This window comes from Chiroxiphia lanceolata, chromosome 5, assembly GCF_009829145.1.
Source record: "Chiroxiphia lanceolata isolate bChiLan1 chromosome 5, bChiLan1.pri, whole genome shotgun sequence".
Lineage (NCBI taxonomy): Eukaryota > Metazoa > Chordata > Aves > Passeriformes > Pipridae > Chiroxiphia > Chiroxiphia lanceolata.
In genome coordinates, this window is record NC_045641.1 from 42286657 (window position 1) to 42310012 (window position 23356).

General features: G+C 34.6%; 1 protein-coding gene across 8 annotated transcripts in view; it reads left to right on the forward strand.

Moving 5' to 3' along the window:
- The window catches only part of LRRIQ1 (leucine rich repeats and IQ motif containing 1), a 110392-nt gene that overhangs the window by 39907 nt on the left and 47129 nt on the right, over nucleotides 1-23356 (forward strand). For 5 of the 8 annotated variants that reach the window (XR_004357260.1, XM_032688901.1, XM_032688900.1 and 2 more), the window contains 4 exons: nucleotides 14195-14284; nucleotides 14998-15122; nucleotides 15722-15817; nucleotides 16158-16243. Coding sequence is in view for 7 of the 8 variants with exons in the window: in XM_032688901.1 (XP_032544792.1) it covers nucleotides 14195-14284; nucleotides 14998-15122; nucleotides 15722-15817; nucleotides 16158-16243 (397 nt within the window). In the remaining variant the exon portion in view is untranslated. The remainder of the gene's footprint in view (nucleotides 1-14194; nucleotides 14285-14997; nucleotides 15123-15721; nucleotides 15818-16157; nucleotides 16244-23356) is intronic. The other 3 variants (XM_032688902.1, XM_032688904.1, XM_032688905.1) reach the window with 2 other exon arrangements.

Sequence of the window (23356 nt, forward strand, 5' to 3'; positions counted from 1 at the left end):
TTCCACTTTAATTTTGCAAGGGAGATTGATGCAATAGCCCTACTACTGCCTGTACTGACAGGACTAGGTCCTGTTTATAATCATGTTTGTATTGATCATATCAAGTTATGAAATCAAAGATGTTGTCGGTTGGTGCAATGCAGTTTACAGTTGATCAGTCTTTGGTCATCTGAGTATCAGCCTTCTTTTGCCAACCCCTCCCTGTACAAAATAGCTGAACTTTGAATGAAATTGTTACCAATGACTTGATGACTTACGGTAATTTCATTTTTTTTCTCCCTTTCAGCAACTATTTTAAGATACATTTTCAGAATTATTGCCTTATTTAAGATCATGCAAAATGGTTGAGGCAGGACTCCCAGGAATCAGACAGGAAATGTGTGTGTGTAAACATAGAGACCTGGCTTAAATTTTAGGATTTTTTTCATTTTAATTTGAAATATATATACAAAACAGTTTCATTAGTTGATGTTCTCTGATCCCTGGCTTCTTTCTAAAATAATAAAAAGCAGAACAATGAAGGTTTTATTACTTCACACAGGAAGGAAGTATCTGTTCATATATTAAAAAAGGAAAATATCCTGTTTTGAATTATTCAGCCAGTAGGCCAGAGTCTTACACACTGTATTTCAGTTGAGCCATTCTTGTTTCACTCTGCTTGGCCCAAATAATCCTGTCATGGTTTTTTGTTTGGTTGGTTTATTTTAATTGCTAAACTGAAAACTACATAGACAATTCTGTTCCGTCTGTCAGCAAGACAGTCACATTTGGGCAGGTGCTCATGAGGCCAGGGACAAAAGGAAGGGGTGGAGAAGGCAGAAAAAAGAAGCCCAGCTGACTTCAGAGAGATTTGTACTGTATCACCCCTGATGTTGCCACACATTTTTTCTTTTCTTTTTTTCACCCCAAATTGTTATTGAGTTTATTAGGTAAGAAATAAAACATGGGTTTAGGGAGAAATTCTCAGGAAGTGTTTAGCATCAGATGATGACAGGTGAACCATGAACTGACATTTTAATTTGCACAGCATGCCCAAAGGCTGAACTAGGGACTGAGGTCAAATGAGTTACTCAAGCCCTTAGCTTCTTGTGATGAAAAATATCATCTGTTTTCTACAGAGCAGTGTATGTGATAAATTTAAAATGTATGCATCTGTGAAGAATATCCTTTGTTCAGTGAGTGAACATTTCAATGTTTAAGATTGATGACTGTAACTAGAATTATAATATTTGTCATATTTTTTCTTTTTGTTGTCTTTTTTTTCAAGTGTATATCTTGTCTGTGCTGAAGATTTTGATTGTGAGAAACGTGTGGCTTAACTGTGATGGGCATACATTCTGCTCTGACTGCTCAGACTAACTAGTCAGTACTAGGTTGCCTGTTTCCATGTGTGTTTAGCTGTTTTGTTCTTTGCAGTTGGGTGATGCCAGATCACATGGACTTTCTACTTCTGCAAAGACAAGCCACAGAAACTTGGAGCAGTCAGTACTTCCTATTCCTTCCTTTCTGGCCTCAGTGTTTTATGGCAAAGTGCTGAAGCAGAGCCAAATAATGACACATGATATCAGTGGCTATCTGTTGTGTCTCAAACAACTGTGTAGGGAGGAGTACATATTGCTGGGCTAAGAGATCCCATATGCTAGGGTGTGAAGGAAGAGAAAAATATTTGGACACCAGTTTGCACTGCAGATTTCACTGTTGTATAGGGTGAGTGAAATGAGAGAGAAGGGTAGAAAAACCTTTCCTTATTGCAAACTGATACAAATATATTAAATCTTGTCCAAAAGTTTTTTGAATAATTCACTAATTTGTGTTTGGGTTTTTCTTATTCTGTTATGTAGATTTCAGTCATAATGATTTTATTCAGTATTACCTAGCATTCTACAAAGTCACTAGTCTGCAAGCACCTTTTTAAACCGTTTGCAAATATCACAGTGCAATAAGTCATTTGGCATCAGACTTCATTAAGTAACTGTTTAATATCTTCGTTATAAACTTAGTGTACCCAGTGCTTAATGGAAGGTGAGGCTGTGAAACAGCATGGGGAAAACCCTAGTCTTTGCCAAAGATCTTCACTTTAATTCATTTATGCCTATTGAGCAATGGTATATTTTTAGTACAAGTTTGACACCATATCTCATGAAAAATGGATTGTGTGTGACTGGGCTAGAGGAATTAGCTTTAACTTGCTCACAATAGCATGAACATTAATAGTTTCACCTGAAAAATTCCTGATACCTTCTTGTATTCATATGAACTCCCATACATTGCCGAAGATGCAATTGATGACAGTTTTGTGTCTGGTTTATTGTGCAATTTCAAACAGTTTATCTCAGATGAGATGAAAGATCTGGCCGACAGATGTCTCAGAAAGTATGAGCCTGGTATTTAGTGATATTTTCATGTCTTTCATGTGGATTTTGGAGAATTTCAGCCTATATGCTCCAGAAGGCTGATTTTAAGGCAACCTTTCATCAGCAGTCCATCCATGTAGCAAACAATCTACAAGGCAGAGCTCACTTTACCTCTGGTGGACAAAATGTGACAACACATTTGCTTGACATAGCTCTTATTTTCTGTACCATCTAAATATCAGCACTGTTATTTTCTTGATGTGAATATGTTGTGAGCCAAATTTAAAATGGCTGAACTTGCCAATGTGTCAGAAAGCTGAATAAATAGAATATGATGAGTATTGAGGCAGTTCTTTACCTTGAGCAGTGATCACTGAATAAATTACTGTTTTCCTACACTGAGTAAGCATATGGACACATCCTATTCTCATCAAGAGAGGTATCAATATTGATGATTACGTGGCACAGAAAGTAAGTACTCTATTTTTCAAACCTTCATTTTTTAATTTAATTTAAATGTCTAGTCATACTTTTTAAAAAAGAAAGTCACTTTGTAAGTTGCAACCAAGCTAAAAAGAAATCTATCACTCCTTTTTTCATCAAAGGCAATAACTCTGTTGCCCTGAGACCAAGTGTTGTTCTCCTTCTAAGTTTGATTTTTAAAAGTTTTAAGTTCTCCTTCTAAGTAGATTTTTAAAATTCCAGTCTTCTTGACAGCTTTTGAAATTATTCATCAGGAGTTTCCTTCACATTTTTTTTACATATCCACACTCAGACACATAGTCATTTCTAATTTTTTACTTGCCTTCCACAACATCTAGGTAGCGTTTTTCTTTTCTTTTTTTCTCATTTTTTCTTTTTTGAGGGGTGGAAAGAATGAAAACTACCTCTTGTGTGCTATCTCTTCAAAAATAAACAGCAATTAGAACAACAATTTCCTTACATCTCCCATCTTTAGTATTCTTATCACATATCCCAACTAGAGCCATACGATGTGTTCTGTCTTCTTTTCTCATAATCCTTCAGAATGTGGTTTGTCTCAGGGTGTGAGCTTGTGGCTGTGAGCTTGTGACAGTGATTGCTGTTGCTAGTGCCAGGAAATAAGTGTAACATATGGATTAGAAGGTCCTCATAATGTTTATTTCTTGTATCTTGACACTCTTACGTATGTCTAGCTCTTGTAATTGCTTATAAATGTCAGATCAGGATCCAGTTTTTCTGTATTGCATGCTGCAAAGAATATGATCCTTTTTCCATCAAGTTGCATATAAAGTTACAATGTTGTAGAAAAGCAAAAAAGTGTCTGATGAAAATTTCCTTAGATACATTCCGTTCTTTAAAAAGAAGGGAAAAAACTCTGTCCTAAGTAATATATTGAACGATCAATCTTTTTCCATAAGTGTTTATAAATGATCTCTTGATATGTTCCTGTTTCTTCAGCTGCTGTGTTAGTGAATTGTATGCTATTCTCAGTCTGTAGCATCAGCAGACTCATAAACCTTCTACCTCCTTCAGTAGTGCTGCTTATCTTACATACTGAAATCTTGTTTTCTAGTTATCTGATAGATATTCTGGTCTTGAGAGTATGTTGTTGCAGTCAGTAGCTGATAAAATAAACACAAATACAGCTACTAGAAGTTGGGACTGTCACTAACACTCCAGCCTCACAGTACTTTGTGCTTTGATTGCTTTGTGGCTTTCCACCATGAGATCTGAATTCTTCATACCACCTGAAATGCTGTTAATTTTTAAACAGAACCTATCTTCACAGCTTGTCTCTGCTCAGTTCTTGGTTCAATAGCCAGATTCAAACAAATACTTCCCAAAGGAAAGCCCACTACAGATATAATTTGGAACCTATATGTAACCAGTGGTATATTGTTTTTCTAAATTATATTTAGCTTCTATGACATATCAAAGTGTAGTGGTGTCATTAATTATACATCCTAGTCTTATTTCTCTAAATACAAAGTCAAGCCTCGGAACTGAATAAACAGGCCGAGCAATGGAAAAATGTATCGAAGTGCAAAAAGCTTTAGTTCTTTATAGTTGCCTGAAAGGAAAAATTTTTTAAGCTAAATGCATCATTGTAAGTGGAAGCAATAATACAGGCATCAGTTCTTCTCAGTAAGTACATCTGTATCTGGGATCTCTTGAAAGCTGAGCTAAGGACCTCAAATCACTGAATTTATCTCCCCTAAGTTCTTTAATTTTTGTGTAATGTTGAAATTGATGTTTTAATATAGGTATAGATAGTGTTTAAAGTATCTAGTTAAATGTCTGGTAATTAGCATGTCCACATACATTGATTTCCATTAAAAGAGATCTTTAGTAATCCATATTTACAAATTTCAGGAGCTATCCTAAGTGATTTGTCTGTGCTTTGTGAGAAGAGGCCATTGATGCAGTGAATATTGTAATTGAATTAAATTGCAGTACTTAAAGGAGGAACCGAAGAAGAACATGATATGTCAGCTTCTGTTCTCTTCTACTCTAAAATCTATGCACGTCTCATTGCCTGGAGCTTGAAATCCTCTTAGTTTAGAACATAGCAGTTGTTATCCAATTGGAGCACAACTTGCCTCCCCTGAACAGAGGTCCAAGGGAAGAGATAGGATGCATCCAAGGGGGTTCAACAAGCTGCCTGATGTCATTTTGAGGTTACTCTCTATCATCTTTGAAAGAACATAACTGGCGGATGTTACTGGTGACTGGAAAAGGGTAGACATCACACCCATCTTCAGGAAAGTCAAGAAGAAAGATCCAGGGAACTACATGCCAATCAACATTATCTCACTTCCTCGGAAGGTTTGGAGCAAATACATTCAGAAGCCAGTTCTAAACCTATGAAAGATGATGACTGGGAAAAACTAGCATGGGTTTACCAAGGACTAGTCAACTTCATTGTTCTCTGTCAAAAGGTAACTGGCAGAATGAATAAGGGTAGTGCAGTGCATATTGCATTGCCCTTAGCAAGGCCATTGACTGTCTCCCACAGCTTTATTCTCAAAATGTTTTGAGGTGTGAGTTGAACAAGTAGACAGTAAAGGTCACTGTCAAATTAACTGCACTACCAGGCTCACAAGTAGTGTGTTCTTCTTTGGTGCCAAGTCCAACTTGTGGACAGTAATTAATAGAGCCCATCATGGATGGTAGGGGCCCAAAATAGTTAAAATTTTAATTAGCAACCTGAAACAGAATGCAATCTCAGCAATTGTGCAGATTGAGGACAGTGACTGGAGGATCAGGGTGTTCTCTAGAGCAGCCTACACAGGCTAGATAAACAGGCTGACCAGAACTTCATGATGTTTAACAAGAGCAAGTCCAAAGTCCAATATATACGGGCAACACTATTGGCTAGGGGCTGACTCTCTAGGATGCAGTCCCACAGCAAAGGATGTAGAGTCATAGTGGACTTTCTTTGCCATGCACCATGCAATTCTTCAGTTCTTAATAGTGGAAACAAAGAATGGTAAAAAAACCCCAAAAAACAAAACCAAAAATCTTCTGTGCTATAACACACTCTTAATTTAGCTAAAAGCTATATGACCTTATGTCTAGTTTGTCCTTGAACAGAGTGGGCTAAGGAATCCTAAATGCTAAATATTTTTAAAACCATCTCCTAGTACTCAGTCTAGTAATTTTTTACATGAAAAATACTTATTAATTTTTTTTATATGGAAATAGGAGTAGTTGCTGATCATTTCACAAATCTGAGTTTACACCAGGAAAACATTGCAAAGAATCAGCTCCTGAAGCTCTAAATTTCCCAGAGAGTAGCATTGCAGGTCCCAAAAGACTAAAGTTGTTGAGACTACAGTTATGAATCAGCAAATTTCAACTTGCAGATTCATTTGTGCATAATTTATTTCAAACAGAAGAGACAGTGCTAGGGAGATATAAGGATGACAATATAAGTGAAGCTGAGAGATTATTGAGACATACCTTCTTTAGAATTAAGCATATTGTAATTTAATTAGAGATTTTTTAACATAAGTTTAAAAAAAATATATGCTTATAACTTAGTCCTTCTTTGCTCTTTGTCTTCCAAATACTTTTTTGTTCTTGTTTCTGAAATAGGGACTTTTAAGCAAAAAGGAAAAGTTGTCTTGAAATTGAATAAAATTTCTCATGTGACCTGAACTTTGAAACATGTTAAAGGTTAAATGACTATAAACTTGGGACTAGTCTATTTTTTATTACCATGTGTTTCTGCTTGATTTCCCTTCTTTTGACAAAACTGCAAGCTGAAGTACAGCTTTCTTTTCTATTGTGTTTTTAGTATTCATTACCAAAACTTGATAGAACATTTTGGGTTGTGTTCCTTTGAAATTGTATATTCTTTGAATACATGGTATTTAAGGGGCAGGGATGAGTGGTTCCTTTGCTGTTTGTTTTTCTAAGTTTTTAATTCATTGCCCCATGAAAGTTTTTGTTTGTTTGTTTTCACAGAAGTAAAAAAATCTGGAAAAAGGCTTACAGGGACATGGCAGCTAAAATTTGTGTCATGTGGCAGAGTCAGAGAGAGGAAGTCCTGAAGATTCTTGTCATTTTAATGGGGAAAGACCATATCTGAAGTCTTAGACTTATTCTGAGGGGTGGCCTGAAAGTTCCAGGAGCTTGATGTTTATTTAGGTGGTTGGGCACATATATCTTGAAAGATTTTTGAAGCATAAGTTTCTGAAGCTTACTTGAACTATGTCTAACCTTTGTGGTTGAGGTTACCATTTACACATCTCTATTTTTTTATTCCTATATTCAAAACAAGGACACAGAGCTTCCTTTGAACACTGTCAGGCTTAAGATAAAAATGCATTTTTGGAAAAGTTTGGGTCATGTAGATCATGAATGACTGACATGAACTGCAAAAAGATTCAGACTTTTGGAGAGTTATGTATGTAGACATTCCACCTTTTATTTGAACAAAACCTTTTATGGTCCTTGAAATTTTCATTGTTCATTTACTTTTCCAAAACAAATTCTTTCCATAATTTTATTCATGTTTATTTTAAGAAATCACGTAGATCCATATATTAAACATAAATACATATAGTCATTAGAATTTGAGAGAACAGCTAGTTTTCTAACCTTAATAAAAAGTTAGGAAAAATGACATTTAGAGAAGACATTCCCCAATAAAATTTTCTTGAGTGTTTTTATTAACAGAATGTTGGGATTTTTTCCAGTAATCATCAATATATCCTTCTTATAAATGGACAACTATACAACTATACTTGTCCTCTAATTTTCCTACAAGAATGTACTTTAATAATTAACCAGCTTTTGTAAGTCTATAACATCTCTTGGGGTCAATTAATCACTGCAATGTTTCTCTGGAATTCGTATGATACTGACTACTTTTTTTGGCTTGAAACTTTGTTTGGTTTTAGCAGTCATAAGAATGCAGCTGTACTCAGCTTTCTTTTCTAATGTATATATATTGTCTTATATAAAGACAGGGCAGAAAGAGAAGCATTGCCAAAGGTTAAAATAACCTTTATTAGGGTGCTAACCTATTTATCTTCAACACATAAAATATGTGAAAAAGAGTAAAAGAGAAACTCAGAGTAAAGGACTGTTTTTCCTACTGTTTGCAGTTCAGAGGTATATTTTCTGTAAAATGTATATCCAGTACACAGTCTAATAAAAAAGATTTAATTTTTTTTATAAAATTGTATAAAACATTTACATATAGATTTAAAATGGCAGAATTTAGACTGAATTTTTGTAGTATTGGACGTGGAATAATAATGCAACTAATAGGTGATAGAGTTAAGGATGTTTATATCTCATATTTTCTTAGCTTTGGAAGTTTTTTAAAAAGTCTGGGTCTGATTTGATGCTTAACTTCCTAACATTGAACTAAGCTTTACACTTGAACTTGTGTTTCACAGAAAAACTAGTCCATAGAGTATTCTGATTCCTAAAAGGACTGGATGAAAGAAAAGGCTAAATACACAAATATCTTCCGATCTTTAATTTCAAAGGAAGTTTTCAATCACAATCTATCAACAATACACAAAAGAGCATAGATAAGTGATCTGGTCCTTCTGTTTCAGCTATAAGAGCTAAAAATCTGTGATTTCTTAAGAAATTTGTCAAAACTTACATAGGATTTTAGAGAAGAAATTCCTAGCAAATACTTAGGCCTTGGCAGAAATGAAGTTCAGTTTAAAAAGAAATGAAAGATGTTATCCTGGACTAGTATGATATTTGAATGGGATATCACACAGAATGAAATATGTTTGCCAGGAACCAAGAGAGAAAGTTACAGCTTTCTGCCAGATGAAAGGCAGTTCAGTAGGCTGGCTGTGAGTATCCATGGGGGTGACCTTCAGTATATGATCCTTCTCCCTGACCACTCCCTCTCCCAGTCTAAGCAATTATTTAACCTGCAGAATGTCTAACACCAGGAAAAGTAGTTCTTCATGTGGCATATATTGCCCAAAAGGAATTTTTTCACCTTATTTGAAATAGTCATAGAAGGCTGTTGAAGGTTCTGCCTTTCACTTGTCTTTTAACTTTTTTAGTCTTGAAGTGAGCAAGACTTTAAGTGCACTATTCAAATATGCTCACTAAAAATTAGGAAAGAAGAAATCAAGGATGTCACCACCTTGAAGAACTTTATTCAAATTTGTATTCTATAGAGAAAGCTAGTGGAAAGGTTGATTCTGATTCATTTATTTATTTACTCTTATTACATAGTATTTTTATTAAAAATGAATTTGATTGTGGAGAGGGCAGATACGTTGTAAAATCTGGTTGAAAAAGGGCCATTCTTCCTGAGAATGACACTAATGGCCTGCCTCACGTAGGGGAGCAGAAGTCCAGAAAAACACATTAGACAAAACCAGGCAGATGAACTGAAGGGTGAATCTTTTTTTAAAAGTGAAGAATTCCACATATTATTTCTGTGAAATTGTAATGTAGAAATACTGCTTTGAATAGAAGATCCTTTTTCCCCCTCTACCATTCTTCCTGTTCTGCTGTAATGATCAGGAGCCAGTCATAACTCTGAGTTCACAGAGTATTTTGGATGTTAATTTTCTTCTGCTTGTTTATATTCTGTTGGGTAATTTTCCTCGCTTTATCTTAAAATACCATATAAATAAAAGCACTACAGAAATATCAATTTTTTTTTTTCTGGCTAAACCATTGCTGTCTTGAAAACAGTGAATGAGTCAATGAGGAAATGAAAGAAGAAAGGAAAGAGGTATAAAGAGTTAGTTTTCCCTAATTTTCAAAGATAGTTTCAGAGTTTTGCTAGGTGGTGATTCTGAGATAGACCATGTTTGGAAACGTGGGGTAGCTTCAGCTCCCATGGCATTCAACATGTTGGTGTTTTGAAATTAATCTGCACTACTTCAGCAGTTATATCTCCTGAGCGTTGTACGTGATTTGCATTTTTTCTGAATTGACATAGAGGTGACCTGGCAAACACACTGACTAAATAGTTATATTTGTCACTAGAAAATAGATTACTGTTTTAAGATGAGGAATATGTCCCTAGATTTTAGCAGAAAGACCAGTTTCCAAGGTCTGAAAGAATACACTAAAGGAAGGATTATCCTCAACATGTCCAGCTTCTTTTATTCTTTCCATAAGCCTCTGCTACTGAACTCTTCTGGAAGCAGAGTAGATAGATATTTGGTCTGACCAGAACAGAGTTGTGAGATGTCAAATGCTAGCCTTACTTTTCAGCCTGTGTTGTTCATGCCTTCTTGCATCCTCTGCTTCAAACTCTAGTACAGTTTTGAGGATTGGTTTGGTTTCTATTACACTCTTGTGATCGATCCTCCTTGATCTCAAAGAGATGAAAGGCAATATGTGATGGCATTATTCACAGTTTGGACAATTACTTATAGAAGCACTTCAAAGCTGAGTGTAGATTTGACACTGTGTCCTGTGAACTGTTTTTTGTTCATGGTTTAAATATAACTCAGAACAGCCCAAATTACAAGTGTAGTCATTATAAAAGATTCTTTAGCTCCATCTTGTAATCCAGAGCATATAAAAGATGCCTAGGATTAGATTGTATAAATAACAATGACACTAAAACTCTACTTTTCAGTATTAAGACCCAATTAAAATTAAAAGAACCATTCTCAGTGACTTTGTTGGTTGTAGGATTGAATTCTGTTTCTGAGAGCACAGAAGTTTAATATTTGATGTAAATAGTCATTACATTTTACAAAGGAAACAATAGAACAAATATTTGAAAAATGAAGGAATAACAAAATGAAAAAGGCTATATGCCATGAAAAAGAATCTCTAAGTCTCCAGAGTTTATTAATGAGCTGCAAAATCAAAGGGGGAAAAAAAACCCTGTAAGAGTAGTCTCTCAAAGGATAAATGCATTGTGAATCAGAATAAAAAGTGCCTGATCCTAATGGATAAATGGAGACAGATAATAATATGAAAGTTTTATTACTAAAATTCAGAAAGAAAACCCCAAACCTGAATTCACATCTCCTTCTTGTTGAAGAATGGTATCAGGGATAATTGTGTTTAAAAATTTAAAAATTAGTTTTAAACAGGAGGTTAAAATGAATTTATTTCTGTGAGAGGTAGCAAAAAGTAGAAAGGTCCGTGTATGTTTTATGTGGTTGTGAAACTTGAAGTAATATAGTCTTTTTGAGGCAAACACTGGAAGTAAAGTATGGAGGATATAGAAGTATAAAAGATATCTTCAGATGAACTTAAGTGTGTTAAATCAACTATGTATGTGAATTACACATATGTGTAAAGCTACATTGTACTCCTCAGTATTTATGAAATCAACTCCTTCACTTGGCTTTAGAAGGAAATATTAATGTAGTATGTCTGTAGCTGTTTATGTAAACCATACAATCAAATACTATGATTTTATTTACTTTGTAATTCCTCTCAGATTGTTGTCTTTTTCTCTTAGTGGAAAATATCAGTAGAAATGGATCTTGTTTTTAGCCTTAGGTGTTGGTAAATCTGTCATAAACTTTTCCTTAGTTATAATTTATGACTGTTTATGGGAAAGATATGGACAGAAATTTCTTGAGCTTAATGCTGTGAAAATCTCTGGGGAAAACATAGTAGAAGAGCACATATTTGACAATCAATTATGTCTTTATTTTTGTTGGACAAAGCAAACATCAATATGGTATATTTTTGTAATATACTACACAGTTGTAGGAGATGTGCTTACTGATAAATCAGTTATCATTTTTTTGTCTTGTATATTTATACCTTTGAATCATGCTTTAATATTTTCATTGATATTGTTTTCAACACTTAGAACACTGAAATACATTTTATAGGGTGCAAAAGAAATAACACAATTAATATTAAATTCATAAATGGCAAATGCTGGGCTAGGAAAATACTTGTGAGAAAAGTTTCAATGTCAATATTAAAAGTAAAGAACTTTAATTTGGCTATGGTGCAACTATAAAACAAAACTATTCAATCAATGTACTGTTAAGGGATTCTTGTACCAAAAATTGGCTACACCCTTGAGTGTTATCTATCATGTTTCTTTTTTTTTTTTTTTTTTTTTTAATTTCTGTCACAAACTATTTCATGAGAGAGGTAAAAATTCAAATAGCTAGGATGCAGGCTTGGCCTGAAACCTGACATTAGAGCTCAGATCATATTCACTGATAATGTAAGACATTTAGATACTCAGGTAATTAATGGACACACACTCAGGTAATTATTGTACACACCAGTGAAGTTGATTGACATTTAAATTGTACAAGAAGTGGAAATCTACCTCTCTCTCAGCTGTATGGATTCTTTTGGAAATAGAGGGGGAAAAAATTCTTCTGAACTTTGCTTTTTATATATCTTTATATACCAGCAAAGTTGAAGATACATCTTTTGCAAATAGTTCACTTCTGGCTGGATTGTATACCCAGACTTGGAAAAGAAGAGGAAAAACTCTCATCTGACAATCTAAAAATCTAATTTGCATAGTCCAATTGAAAAGTAAATTTAAAGAGGACAGGGAGGAATAATATCTGTTTTCACTGAAAGTTTTTGGTCAGGTTTTCTCCCTTTTTCATAGCTATTCATTTTGACCATTCTGCCCATAGACCCCAGGCAATTGTTAAATTTGAATATATTGTAGCTTTGTCTCTGCTGAAATATGAACTTGTCAGTCTTCTGTGTCCAAACTGTACCAATTTCGCATATTTAAATGATTATCTTTGGGATTTGATTTGCTACAGTCTGCTTCTGGAACAGTTTTTTTTAGTGAAAATTGTTTGAATCAACCACTCAGTGGTTATCAGCGTAAGAGTAATCACTGAGAAGAGCTAAGTTAGTGGGTTGTGGGTAATTGTTATAGTTAAAGAATGTGATGCATTTTATTTGTTGCATACCTTTACAGTTTATTTATATAGATTTCTTAACATATACGACCACTCAAGAGAGGAGGTGTAGTGAAAAGGATAATGTTATATATTTATCATTAATTGAAATGGTAAGGAAGGGAAAAATGGTAAAGAGACATTATCTTTAATAATGAGGGCATAGAATTTATCCAGATTTAATAAATAAAGGAATGAAACCCAAAACATGCTGTAATCAAGTAACAGGGAACTCCTGAAGCAGGGAACCAAAGATCCCTTTTAAGACATGAAAATAAAATAAAAATTCATTACTTTTAAAAGCATGGTCAGAATGGAAGCAGAAAGAGTGATCTTCAAGCCACCAAATTATATGACCAGTACCTGAAGTAACCTTTCAAAATAGCTGGAATATGATCCTTTTTTCTCGCAGAAGTTCAAAGGGCTTGGAAGACCTTGTTCACCAATCTAAGGCTGTACAAAGTCTGTTTACACAAACTACACAGTAAGGTATCCAAAGTTAGGATAATTTCTCAGGGTCAGAAATCAGTACAATTTGAAATATTTTATGAATGGGAGAAAGGTAGTCCAGTTTTATAAATTAGATATTTTCTAAAGAATGAACCCCAGGCTCTTTGCTGCTGAAATAAGAACTTGAATGACTGAGCCCTGTAAGTCAAGCCAAATTCTTCAGCAGTATTTACTCACTATGTGGGAGTGATTTACTTCTCTCACTTATCAGAATGTATTGAAAGAACATGTGGTAAAAAACCTCAAGGACTTATAAGAAAAATAAGTCATACAGGTTGAGTTTGAACCAAAGTCTAAATTTTGTTTTTATGAAAGAAAACTGAATTCTGCCTTAGGTACTAGAGACACCATTTGGCAACTAATTCTGTCACCCCTCTTCATTCCAACCATTACTTTAGTTTCCAAATTATTCCATTACATCAAAAATAAAACTGCTTAATTGAAGAAATAAATACATGTAGGATTCACTTTTTTAACCCCAAATTTTAATGAAAACTTCCCTATTTCAGTTTGACTCAATGAAAGCAAGTTTGACAGAATCAGGCACCTACATCTGGACATAAAATACTCAATTAGGCAAAAAGAGCATACAAAGCTGTTCATGTTCTTTATGCCTTGAAGTACCTTAGGTCTTTATTTCTTCAAAGTTTGGCAGTCTTTTGTAATAACTTGGGTCTATTAACAATGTTGGAATAAAATTACAGGAATTTGAGAAGCAGGGGCTGCATCTTATTTACAGAACAAAATCAAACCCACAAAAAAGCCCCCACAACCCACAAATACTGTTGATCTGATTTATTTAAAATAAAACAGTACAATATAGCATCTCCAAAGGTGTTTTGAGTATGATTCCTCTGCAGGTAGCAGTTTTGATATACCACTTGAAAACACAGTCTGTAGGACACTTTAAAAGAGACTTTGCAAGAGTTATCAAAAGTAAAACGAATTTATCAGTGCACTATATGACTTTGCTCATTCATGCAGGCTGCGTTAGAGAAGGAATGGCTAACTCTAGATTCCACCCGTTTCCCTTCAAAAACACTCCTGCTCTCAAACCAGCTGCACTGGCCAAAGGTAACATGTCACAGAAACATCTTAGTCTTCAGTCTTTATTCATTCCTTAAGGATATGCTATTCTGGGGTGATTAATACGACAATCTAGTGACTTGAAAAACACAATTACTTTTAGAGGTCTCAGACTTCCTCCTCATCTCCAGATGCAATTTTTCTTTTAGATTTTCTTTCATTTGCCTAGTTTTTCTTTATTTTGGATTTATTTCAACACTTTACTTCACAGTAGCAGAAAAAAAGATGATGTGCTTCATCTGCACATTTGGCAATGGATTAAAAATTGCTAGTTGACAAACTACTTTAAAAGTACTACGATCTGCATTATATGACAACAGCTGAATGTTTTCAGAACAGCTAAAGGTCATCGAACTATAATGTCTGCTAGTTATTTGATAAACTTTGAAGTTTTAGCTTTTTTTTTGGTAGGGTTTTCTATTCTTGTTACAAGTACAGTATTACTAGTGTTTTGTTTACTGCAATTAAGACAAAGGGGTCTTATAAATGATAATTCATTATATTTTGGGACGTGAAGTGTAACTAAAGTCACCTTTTTGTCCTAGTTAGTTGAAAGTAAGGTCTGTAATGGGCATATCACCACTAGGAATAATTTCAGTTATAGTAATAGCCTCTGCAAATTCCAGTGCAGGTTTTCCTGCACGTTTTAAACTCAAGTTTACAGGAACCGTCAGCTACATCCTTTTCTTTGTCTTACTTAGAAGTTTTCTAGGCCTTCAGATTCCAGTGAACATTCAAATAGTTTACCATTGTCACCCCAAGAAGTTTGGCCGTGTGCTAACAGACCACATTCATACTCAGCAGAAAATATCCATTTTCATAGCAGGTAAGTTAAATACGGTATTTTTTAAATTATATTTAGTTCATTTGGGTTTGACAAAAGTTAAAAGGAGAAAAAGAGGCTATTTTCGGATGCTTTTGCTACTTTTGGTTAATGTGATATTACTGGTGTTAAAATGTGTTTACTTGCTAAAACCAAATATATTAAATTCAGTTGTTTTTCATTGACTAAGAATTAAGAATATAAGAATATATATGTTTTGTTTTATTTATCTAGGTTTGACTAGAAATCATAAAGCTTCTATTTTTTCACATATATGACAAGATATACATTGAAATAGAGATTCTGAAGACTAGATAAAGATTAAAAGAGATTTCTTGTACAGCTGTGTTCTGTGAAAAGGCTGAAATATGCCTCAAGTAATTGAAATATAAACATTTCAAATTGATGGCAGACTTTTATTACTCTCCAAGATAAAACCACCATGGAATATTAAAAGAGATTTTTTTTAATTGTTTCCAAGCTTCAAAAGTGCCTTTAAAAGGCACAAACAAGTTGCAGAATAACAAACACTGCAAAATAGTCACCCGAGACCCTTGCTTATTTACCTCCTTTTCAGTACTGCTCTTATACTTTGTTTCCAGGTCAGAGACGGGAATAATGTCACAGCTTTCTGACTGGAAGGAAAAAAAGAAATTTTTATTTATGTCTGAAAAAGAAGAGAAAATTTCAGAAGAATGGTATGTTAAACTATTTTGCTTACCTAGTGATTTCTGGAATAGGTATAGTATACTTGGCTGCTGGTGCTTGCTTTTTCTGAGTTCCTCCTTTCAAGAATATCTGTTTTCTACCAAAGTAAAAATTATTGTAATTACTTTTACAAGTGCCTGGGAAACCATCTTAATAAGTTGCAGTAATGTAATGTTAAGAATTGCAGCTATCTCTGTAATTCAGAAAGTTTCATGCCATACGTAAGTACTATACACTGGTATTCTTTTTGAAAAGTGTATTATACAATAATATGCAGCTGGTGTAACATAATACATGTGAAATATTTAGTAAGTTATTTTCTTTCCCTAGGGGTTTTAAGGATATTTCTACTGCACAGCTAATGTTGAAGAGGGCCCATAAAATGAAGCCTAAAAAATATAGTAATAAAAGTTTAGGTAAGTCAAGAGTTAAAATAATGGTTATATTGATGTAATTTTTCCACTCTTAAATCTCAAAGCAGTGTCTCTTTTAAAAAGTTTGCTTGTACAACATTAAACATTGATTTGAATAAAACTGGAGTGTGATTCACTAAAAACAATTTAAATCAATTTGTTACAATGATAAAATACTCAGATTTTAAAAAAGATCTACTGGATTTTGAAGTTGAATATTTGATGTCTATGCAAAACAGAAATGTTGTTTCTTTCTGTTTATGTATCTCTTTTTCTAGATGTGAAATTTATATTTCTGCATTTTATGCTTCTTATATTTTCCTCTTGGGGAAATCTTAGGTTAAAATTATTGACTGGTGCAAGATCTATTTATGAAAATGACAGTTTGACACATATGAAATAAAGTCATATTTCTTAAATATTCAATGTGGAAATAGATAAAGCTTATCTAGCTTCTCTGTAAGTGTCTTCTGGTTCTTCTCTGATACTTCTTATGTCAATGAACCTTTCTTGGAATCATTAATTGTTAGTATGATATGCTAATATAAATGTTACTGGAATATATTAATAAAAATACTAGTCAGATATTGCTAGTATAAGAAACATTTAAATATGTAAGAGCCTGGTTGACAATAGGACCTAACATTAAAGGTCTTTGGAAAATGTACCCTTATTTACATATATTTTGTATCACAAGCTACAGTTAATTTTCCTCTTTTGCATAACTTTCCAAAACTCTTCTGTATGAAGTTTTGAAATTACTGAAAGGCATGTTGCTTTTGGAAGGAAAAAAATTCAGCCTACAGATATAGTTAAGCAAAGTGTTTCTCTGTATAATTTTTTCTACTTTAAATACCATGCCTAAGACTAAGACTAAATGTGACAAAAAAGATCTGTAATAATAATAAAAATAATAATAAAAGGGGAGAGAGAAAAAAACCCATGTAATCAGCAAACCGTTCTTTGTGGAAAAGAGAATATATGGATAAGAGATTAAAGTTATTATATTTAAATCTTGATAGTTTTCCATGGTACCCTACCATGTTACCTTATTAAAAAAAAAAAAAGTAATAAATATCTTATGTGCAGCTGAAGTTTTTTTACTTATATTCCATTTTGTGGCCTCTGTATAATTTTTCAATGAATAGAGCTTATTAGGTTATATCGTCTTTTCTCCATATGCTCTCTGTTTTATGTTAGTAGGAATTAATCCAGTCATAAATGTCTGATTGAGCATATCAAATTTGCTATCCTATTTTTGTTGTAGTTTTAATGGATTTTTTGGATATGTTTATATTCACTTTGTTCAGATTATTCAATATGGTGTATGGGTGAGCTTTTTAATGTATCACTTGGAATATTCTCAAGGTATATCACTAGTTTTAAAAAAATAAAATAATGTTTGCCCAATGTTTTTACAGTTTCAAATTTTCTCTTCTTGAAACTACCTCATATAGAATGTTTTTGTTTTTCTGAGTATTATGTCAAGTACAAAAATAACCTGTATGTATAATTTATCTATGTGGAGTTCTCTGTCAGTCATTAAAATCACAGGGTTTTTTTCAGATGAGCAGGAAGAATAGTTTTTAGAGCCAAAAAATATGACTGAAAATATTCCACTCCATCCCAAAGATTATCAAACCACCTATTCTTTCTCATACAGCACACTGACAAAGTCAGTCTTTCCTTGGTCAGTAAGGACCAAATGGATATTATCTATTAAAACAAGGATTTTTATATTAAGCTGATCTTAGAACTCAGATGTTGTACTAAAACAATGATCCCAATCAAATATTCCTCGTGTGAAAAGAATCTCCACAAACATAATTATGTTTTACATCACCTGCAGCCTCTGAAGTGGTAATAGTAAGTCGGGATCTTTTTGAGGGTCTGGTTGAACGGAGGGGCTTTACAGCATTTAAATTAGAGTAGATACACCTTATCCTGAGGCTAGCCAGCTCCAGATCAGGAAACTGTAACCAGACCCATTAGACTGCCAGTATATCTTTCTTGGATCTCTGTGTGGTACAGAAAGTGGTAGATTACTTGTAGCAAGTCCAGTATAAATAGGGAGAGAGTTCACAACCTTAGGCAATTGCTGTGAGTTTAACCATACCAAAGTAGGAACTCCATGGAGTTCCTTTATTCCTTCTAATATTTAAAAGCAGATTGAAATTGATCTGAATAAGTAGATGTCAACATTGTCTTGTAATGTTTCCATAGAAATTACCATCCTATTGCCTTCATCTTCACTGAAATGAGGTTTATTTATCTTGTACTTACTGAAGTTGCATATGAAATGTTGTAGTTTTAGCATTATTATTTCTGTTCTTTCTTTTGAATTTCCAGGTCTTCAGTGTTATTATTTCAACTGTTTCCTTTTTAGCTTTCTGATTTAGAATAGTTGAAGGTATGCTAACGATGATAAAATAATTTTGTTAGTGATAAAGTTTCATACTCACTAGAAAGTAACTAACTGGCATCCACTTAAAAGTGGATATTATAAGGTATAAAGAAGCAATTTTTCATGTTATATTCATTTAGTACTACACATCTGACTTAGAAGCAAAACTTTAAGTTCTGAGAAAAAGCAAAGCAACAACAACTGTAAAGGTTCTAGACATAAATAAATTATAAGCTATTAACAAATAAACTGATGGCTTTTATGATGAGATTTCAGCATAATCCCAAACATCTTTTATGTGCTATTGATCACTCTGTAAGGATCTGATTACTTATGAGTAATGATAAGGTATTGATGGATTTTCTAGGAACAAATTAGCTGTCAGAGTATATTGTCTGCTTCCACATGCTATCGAACTCCTTTGCCTTAAACCTGAGATTCACAAATGCAAAGTGTTAAATCAGCTTGCATTCAGAGAGTTTTACAGTTGCTCTTTAATGTTGTCAAGATGTCTGCTGGATTGGAACTTCAGCTGGACAGCCATGAACAGCTTTGATTCTTAACATGCTCAGGTGTGGGAATTTATTCCTTTTCATTTTACATCTAAAACGTTTGTCTTCTCCTAGTGCAACAGTGATGGGATTCATTTGATAATTACAGAAATCCGCATCTGAGCTAGTCATCTAGACTGTTTTATGAAAAGAAGTTTCCTCTTAAAACATAATTAAAAAACAGGCTACTTGAGTCTCACTGTTAAAGCACTTATGGTTCTCCATTGCCTAGACACAAAACCTAGAGTGACTTGCTGAAGGACAGAGTTAAAATGTAGATATGTAGAAGTAACTGAGAAGTATCTTACCTCATATGTCTGGCCACATACTTTCTCAGTAGAGAAAAAAAAATGGAAAATACTAGCAAGTGCACTGAATCCTGTGGTTTGTATTACAAGGAAGAGCTTAAAGTAGCATAACCTTATAATAGGGAGTGATTCAGTTAAGGCTTATATTGCAGCAGACCAGTCCCACCAGCTAATGGCCTTAAGGTCTGTTATGCCCTAATCCACTACAGTTATGTATGCTTGTTTATGTAGTTAAATAAAGTTGGGGCCTATATTTTAATAATACCAAATGTATGCTATTTTTACTATACAGTAAGATAATACAAAAAGCGTGGGCAAGAAACCAGAAAATTTTCAGCCAAGTAAAACTGGCATAATGTCAGAAATATTTCTGTTTATCATGGGTGCACAAAATTCTATACATATTCTAATTCAAAATCTAAATAAAGCAGTCATTAATGCACCTCGCTGTGCTTTAACATTAAGTGTCTGTGACTCATAACAATCCTAGCTTCCTAAAGATGTCTTGGTGCAGCAGTACAGAATTTCTTGCTTAACTTGGAATTTCCTTGTTTCTGTGAATTTTATATTAGCTGCTGAAAGTTCACTTCTTTTTCTTTTAAGATGGCTGAAAGCCATGTCTTGCTTTCAGCTTGTCTCTCTTACACTGCTGTAGTACTTCTTGTTTAACCTTTTGCTCTCCAAAAAAATAGTCTCTTGTCAGCGCATCAGGCCCACCCAGCACAGGTTTAGAAAAGGCAGGTCCTGCTTCTATGACCAGGTAACCTGCCTGGTGGATGAGCGAAAGGCTGCGGTTGTAGTCTGCCTGGAGTTCAGTAATGTCTTTGATACTCTCTCCCACAGCATTCTCCTGGAGAAGCTGATTGCCCATGGCTTGGACAGGTGCACCCTTTGCTGGATTAAAAACTGGCTGAATGACCGGGCTCAGAGAGTGGTGGTGAATGGTGCCACATCCAGTTGGCTGGACAGTCACTAGTGATGTCCCCCAGGGATCAGTGTTGGGCCCAGTCATGTTTAATATCTTTATTGATGATCTGGATGGAGGGATCACAGGCACCCTCACTAAGTTCACAGACGACACTAAGTTGGGTTAGAGTGTTGATCTCCTGGAGGTTAGGAAGACTCTGCAGAGGGATCTGGACAGGCTGGATCGATGAGCAGAGGCCAGTGGTTTGGGATTCAAAAAGGCCAAATGCCAGGTCCTGGACTTGGGTCACCACAAGCCGTGCAGAGCTACAGGCTTGAGGAAGAGTGGCTGGAAAGCTGCCCAGCAGAAAAGGCTCTGCGGATGCTGGTCGACAACCAGCTGAACATGAGTCAGCTCTGTGCCCAGGTGACCAAGAAGGCCAAGGGCATCCTGCCCTGTATCAGGAATAGCGTGGCCAGGAGGACCAGGGAAGTGATTGTCTTTTACTACAGGAAAGACAGCGAGGTGCTGGAGCGTGTCCAGAGAAGGGCAACAAAACTGGTGAAGAGTCTAGAGAGTAAGTCATATGAGGAGAGGCTGAGGGAGATGGGGTTATTTAGCCTGGAGAAAAGGAGTCTCAGGAGAGACCTTATCGGTCTCTACAACTACCTGAAAGGAGGTTGTAGCCAGGTGGGGGTCAGCCTCTTCTCCCAGGCAACAAGTGACAGGCAAGAGGAAATGGCTTCAAGTGTTGCCAGGGGAGGTTTAGACTGGACATCAGGAAAAGTTTTTTCACTGAAAGGTATTTAAGCATTGGAGCAGGCTGCACAGGGATTTGGAGAGTCACCATCTCTTGAAGTATTCAGGGAATGATTGGATGTGGCACTTAGTTGGCATGTTGGTGTTCAGTCAAAGGTTGCACTTGATGATTTTGGATGTCGTTTCCAACCTTAATTATTCTATGATTCTATGGTAATTCTTGATGCCACATAGGTTGGAGACAAAAAAAAAGGAAGGTAAAAAGCAGCTGAAGTGGGCCTTGTTCACTAGAAGCAGAGCACAATAAAAAAGATATGTCACAGAGGTCAGCAGATATTTTTTAGTTTGTGTTTAGAATTTCAGACAGCAATGCAATCCTAATTAAAAAATGAAATAAAGAAAAACCAACCAAAAACTTAACCCACCTCCCTCAAAACCTGCAAGCCCAAAACAGATGATCTGACTTAACAACAGTCAGGATAAAAATTTGGAGTATATTATTAATCCTCGTTACACATTACATAAATTACCATTGTTGTACATTTTCTTAGTAGCAGAAAGAAAGCTACTTTTGTTGTGACTGTCTATTCCATGTAGCAGTATCATCTGAGAACGCCAGCCATAGATTAGCTGGAGTTCTAATTGCTGTTCAATTATGGAACAAAATCTGGTCTTACATCCAAATTAATTTACAAATTGAATTATCTTATAAATAAGCATTTGTTGCTATATGTTGCTGTGTGCTACTTTGATTTATCAACCCTTTAAAGTTGTCACAGTTGTACTTGTGTTCTCCTAGTTACAGATATTGCGCAACAAAATGAACGACAAACATTTAATTTTTTCAGTTTCAATATTATCGAGAAGTTGTTCAGAAATGCGGTGCCAGATCAGGCAGTAACTATTCCTTCCATATTGTTTCCATAACGTTTCTTGTGTTTGTCCAACTTAACTTCTATATTTGGAGGCAGCCAAGCAATGTGCATTAAATTACCTCCCTGGTTTATAGATTGCCAGCACAGATCATCATCTAATAAGCCACATTTAAATCAGTATGCCAGAATCCAGTAAGATATTTGTATGATTTTGAACTATTGGACTCTTTCACAGTTCTCTGTGTGAAATCTAAAACATTTGATTGCTTGTCATCAAAGCATACATGCAGCTCATTTCCCTAGTTCACTAAGAGACTGAAAAGCACTAGTATTATGAAGTAATCTATGTAATATTGCCTACATTTTGGACTAAATAAAGAAAAGGACTCATTTTTAATAACAAAAGAGCTGTAGGCAATGGTTGAGGTGATCCAGGTAGGTACAAATTCGAGTAGTCTGGCACTGTGTTAAATCCCTGTAGATTATTTAAGTTATTTTGCAAAGATTCAGAGATAAATCTGCTGATAGAAATCTCTTAGAAGAACAATTTCCATTATTTACCCCTCTTCCCGGTTCATGGACCTTCTTTACTGCTGATATCTTTGTGCACAGATAAATGTTTAGAAAATTGAGTTTGGCACTAATAACTTTGTGTGACTTCACCCAAAATCCATGGTATAACTGAACTTTGGATTTGTTGGTGTTTAGAATAGAATTGGGTGGAAGGTTGAATTAAGGAAAGATGACATTTTTAAAACCGCTTGGAACAATGTCGATAGACCCACATAGGAAAAAAATGTGTAATTTCAGGAATTATTTTAAAGTAATCTACAATGCTTTGGAATCTTCAATTGCATTTTGTCTTAAGAGATTTTAAGTGATTTTGTCACTTTGTATTTGGTCTTCTATTGAAGAAAGACACTGGTTTTTCTAACTGGCATAAAGCTGAAAGAAGTTAGAAGTCTTTTTATCAACACTGTATGCTGAATGTTGGGAAAATTACAATTATAAATAATTTTATCCTGTACGTTTTTATCCATGTGTAGGACTTATATGACCATGTATCTTACAACTATAGAAAAGACAATACTAATTCATACTTTACTTAAAATATTTTTTGTAACTTCTGTTATCTAAAATTTCAGAGAGAACTTTTAAAATACAATGTATTACTATTTCAAGGTATTTTTAGCACAAATCTTACTGTGATTCACTGTACCAAATATTTACTACCCTGAAGAACATTAGTCTGCTACTGATTTGTTTTTTAGTTGGAAGACATGCAAAGTAAGGCTACTTCATCCATTTACAC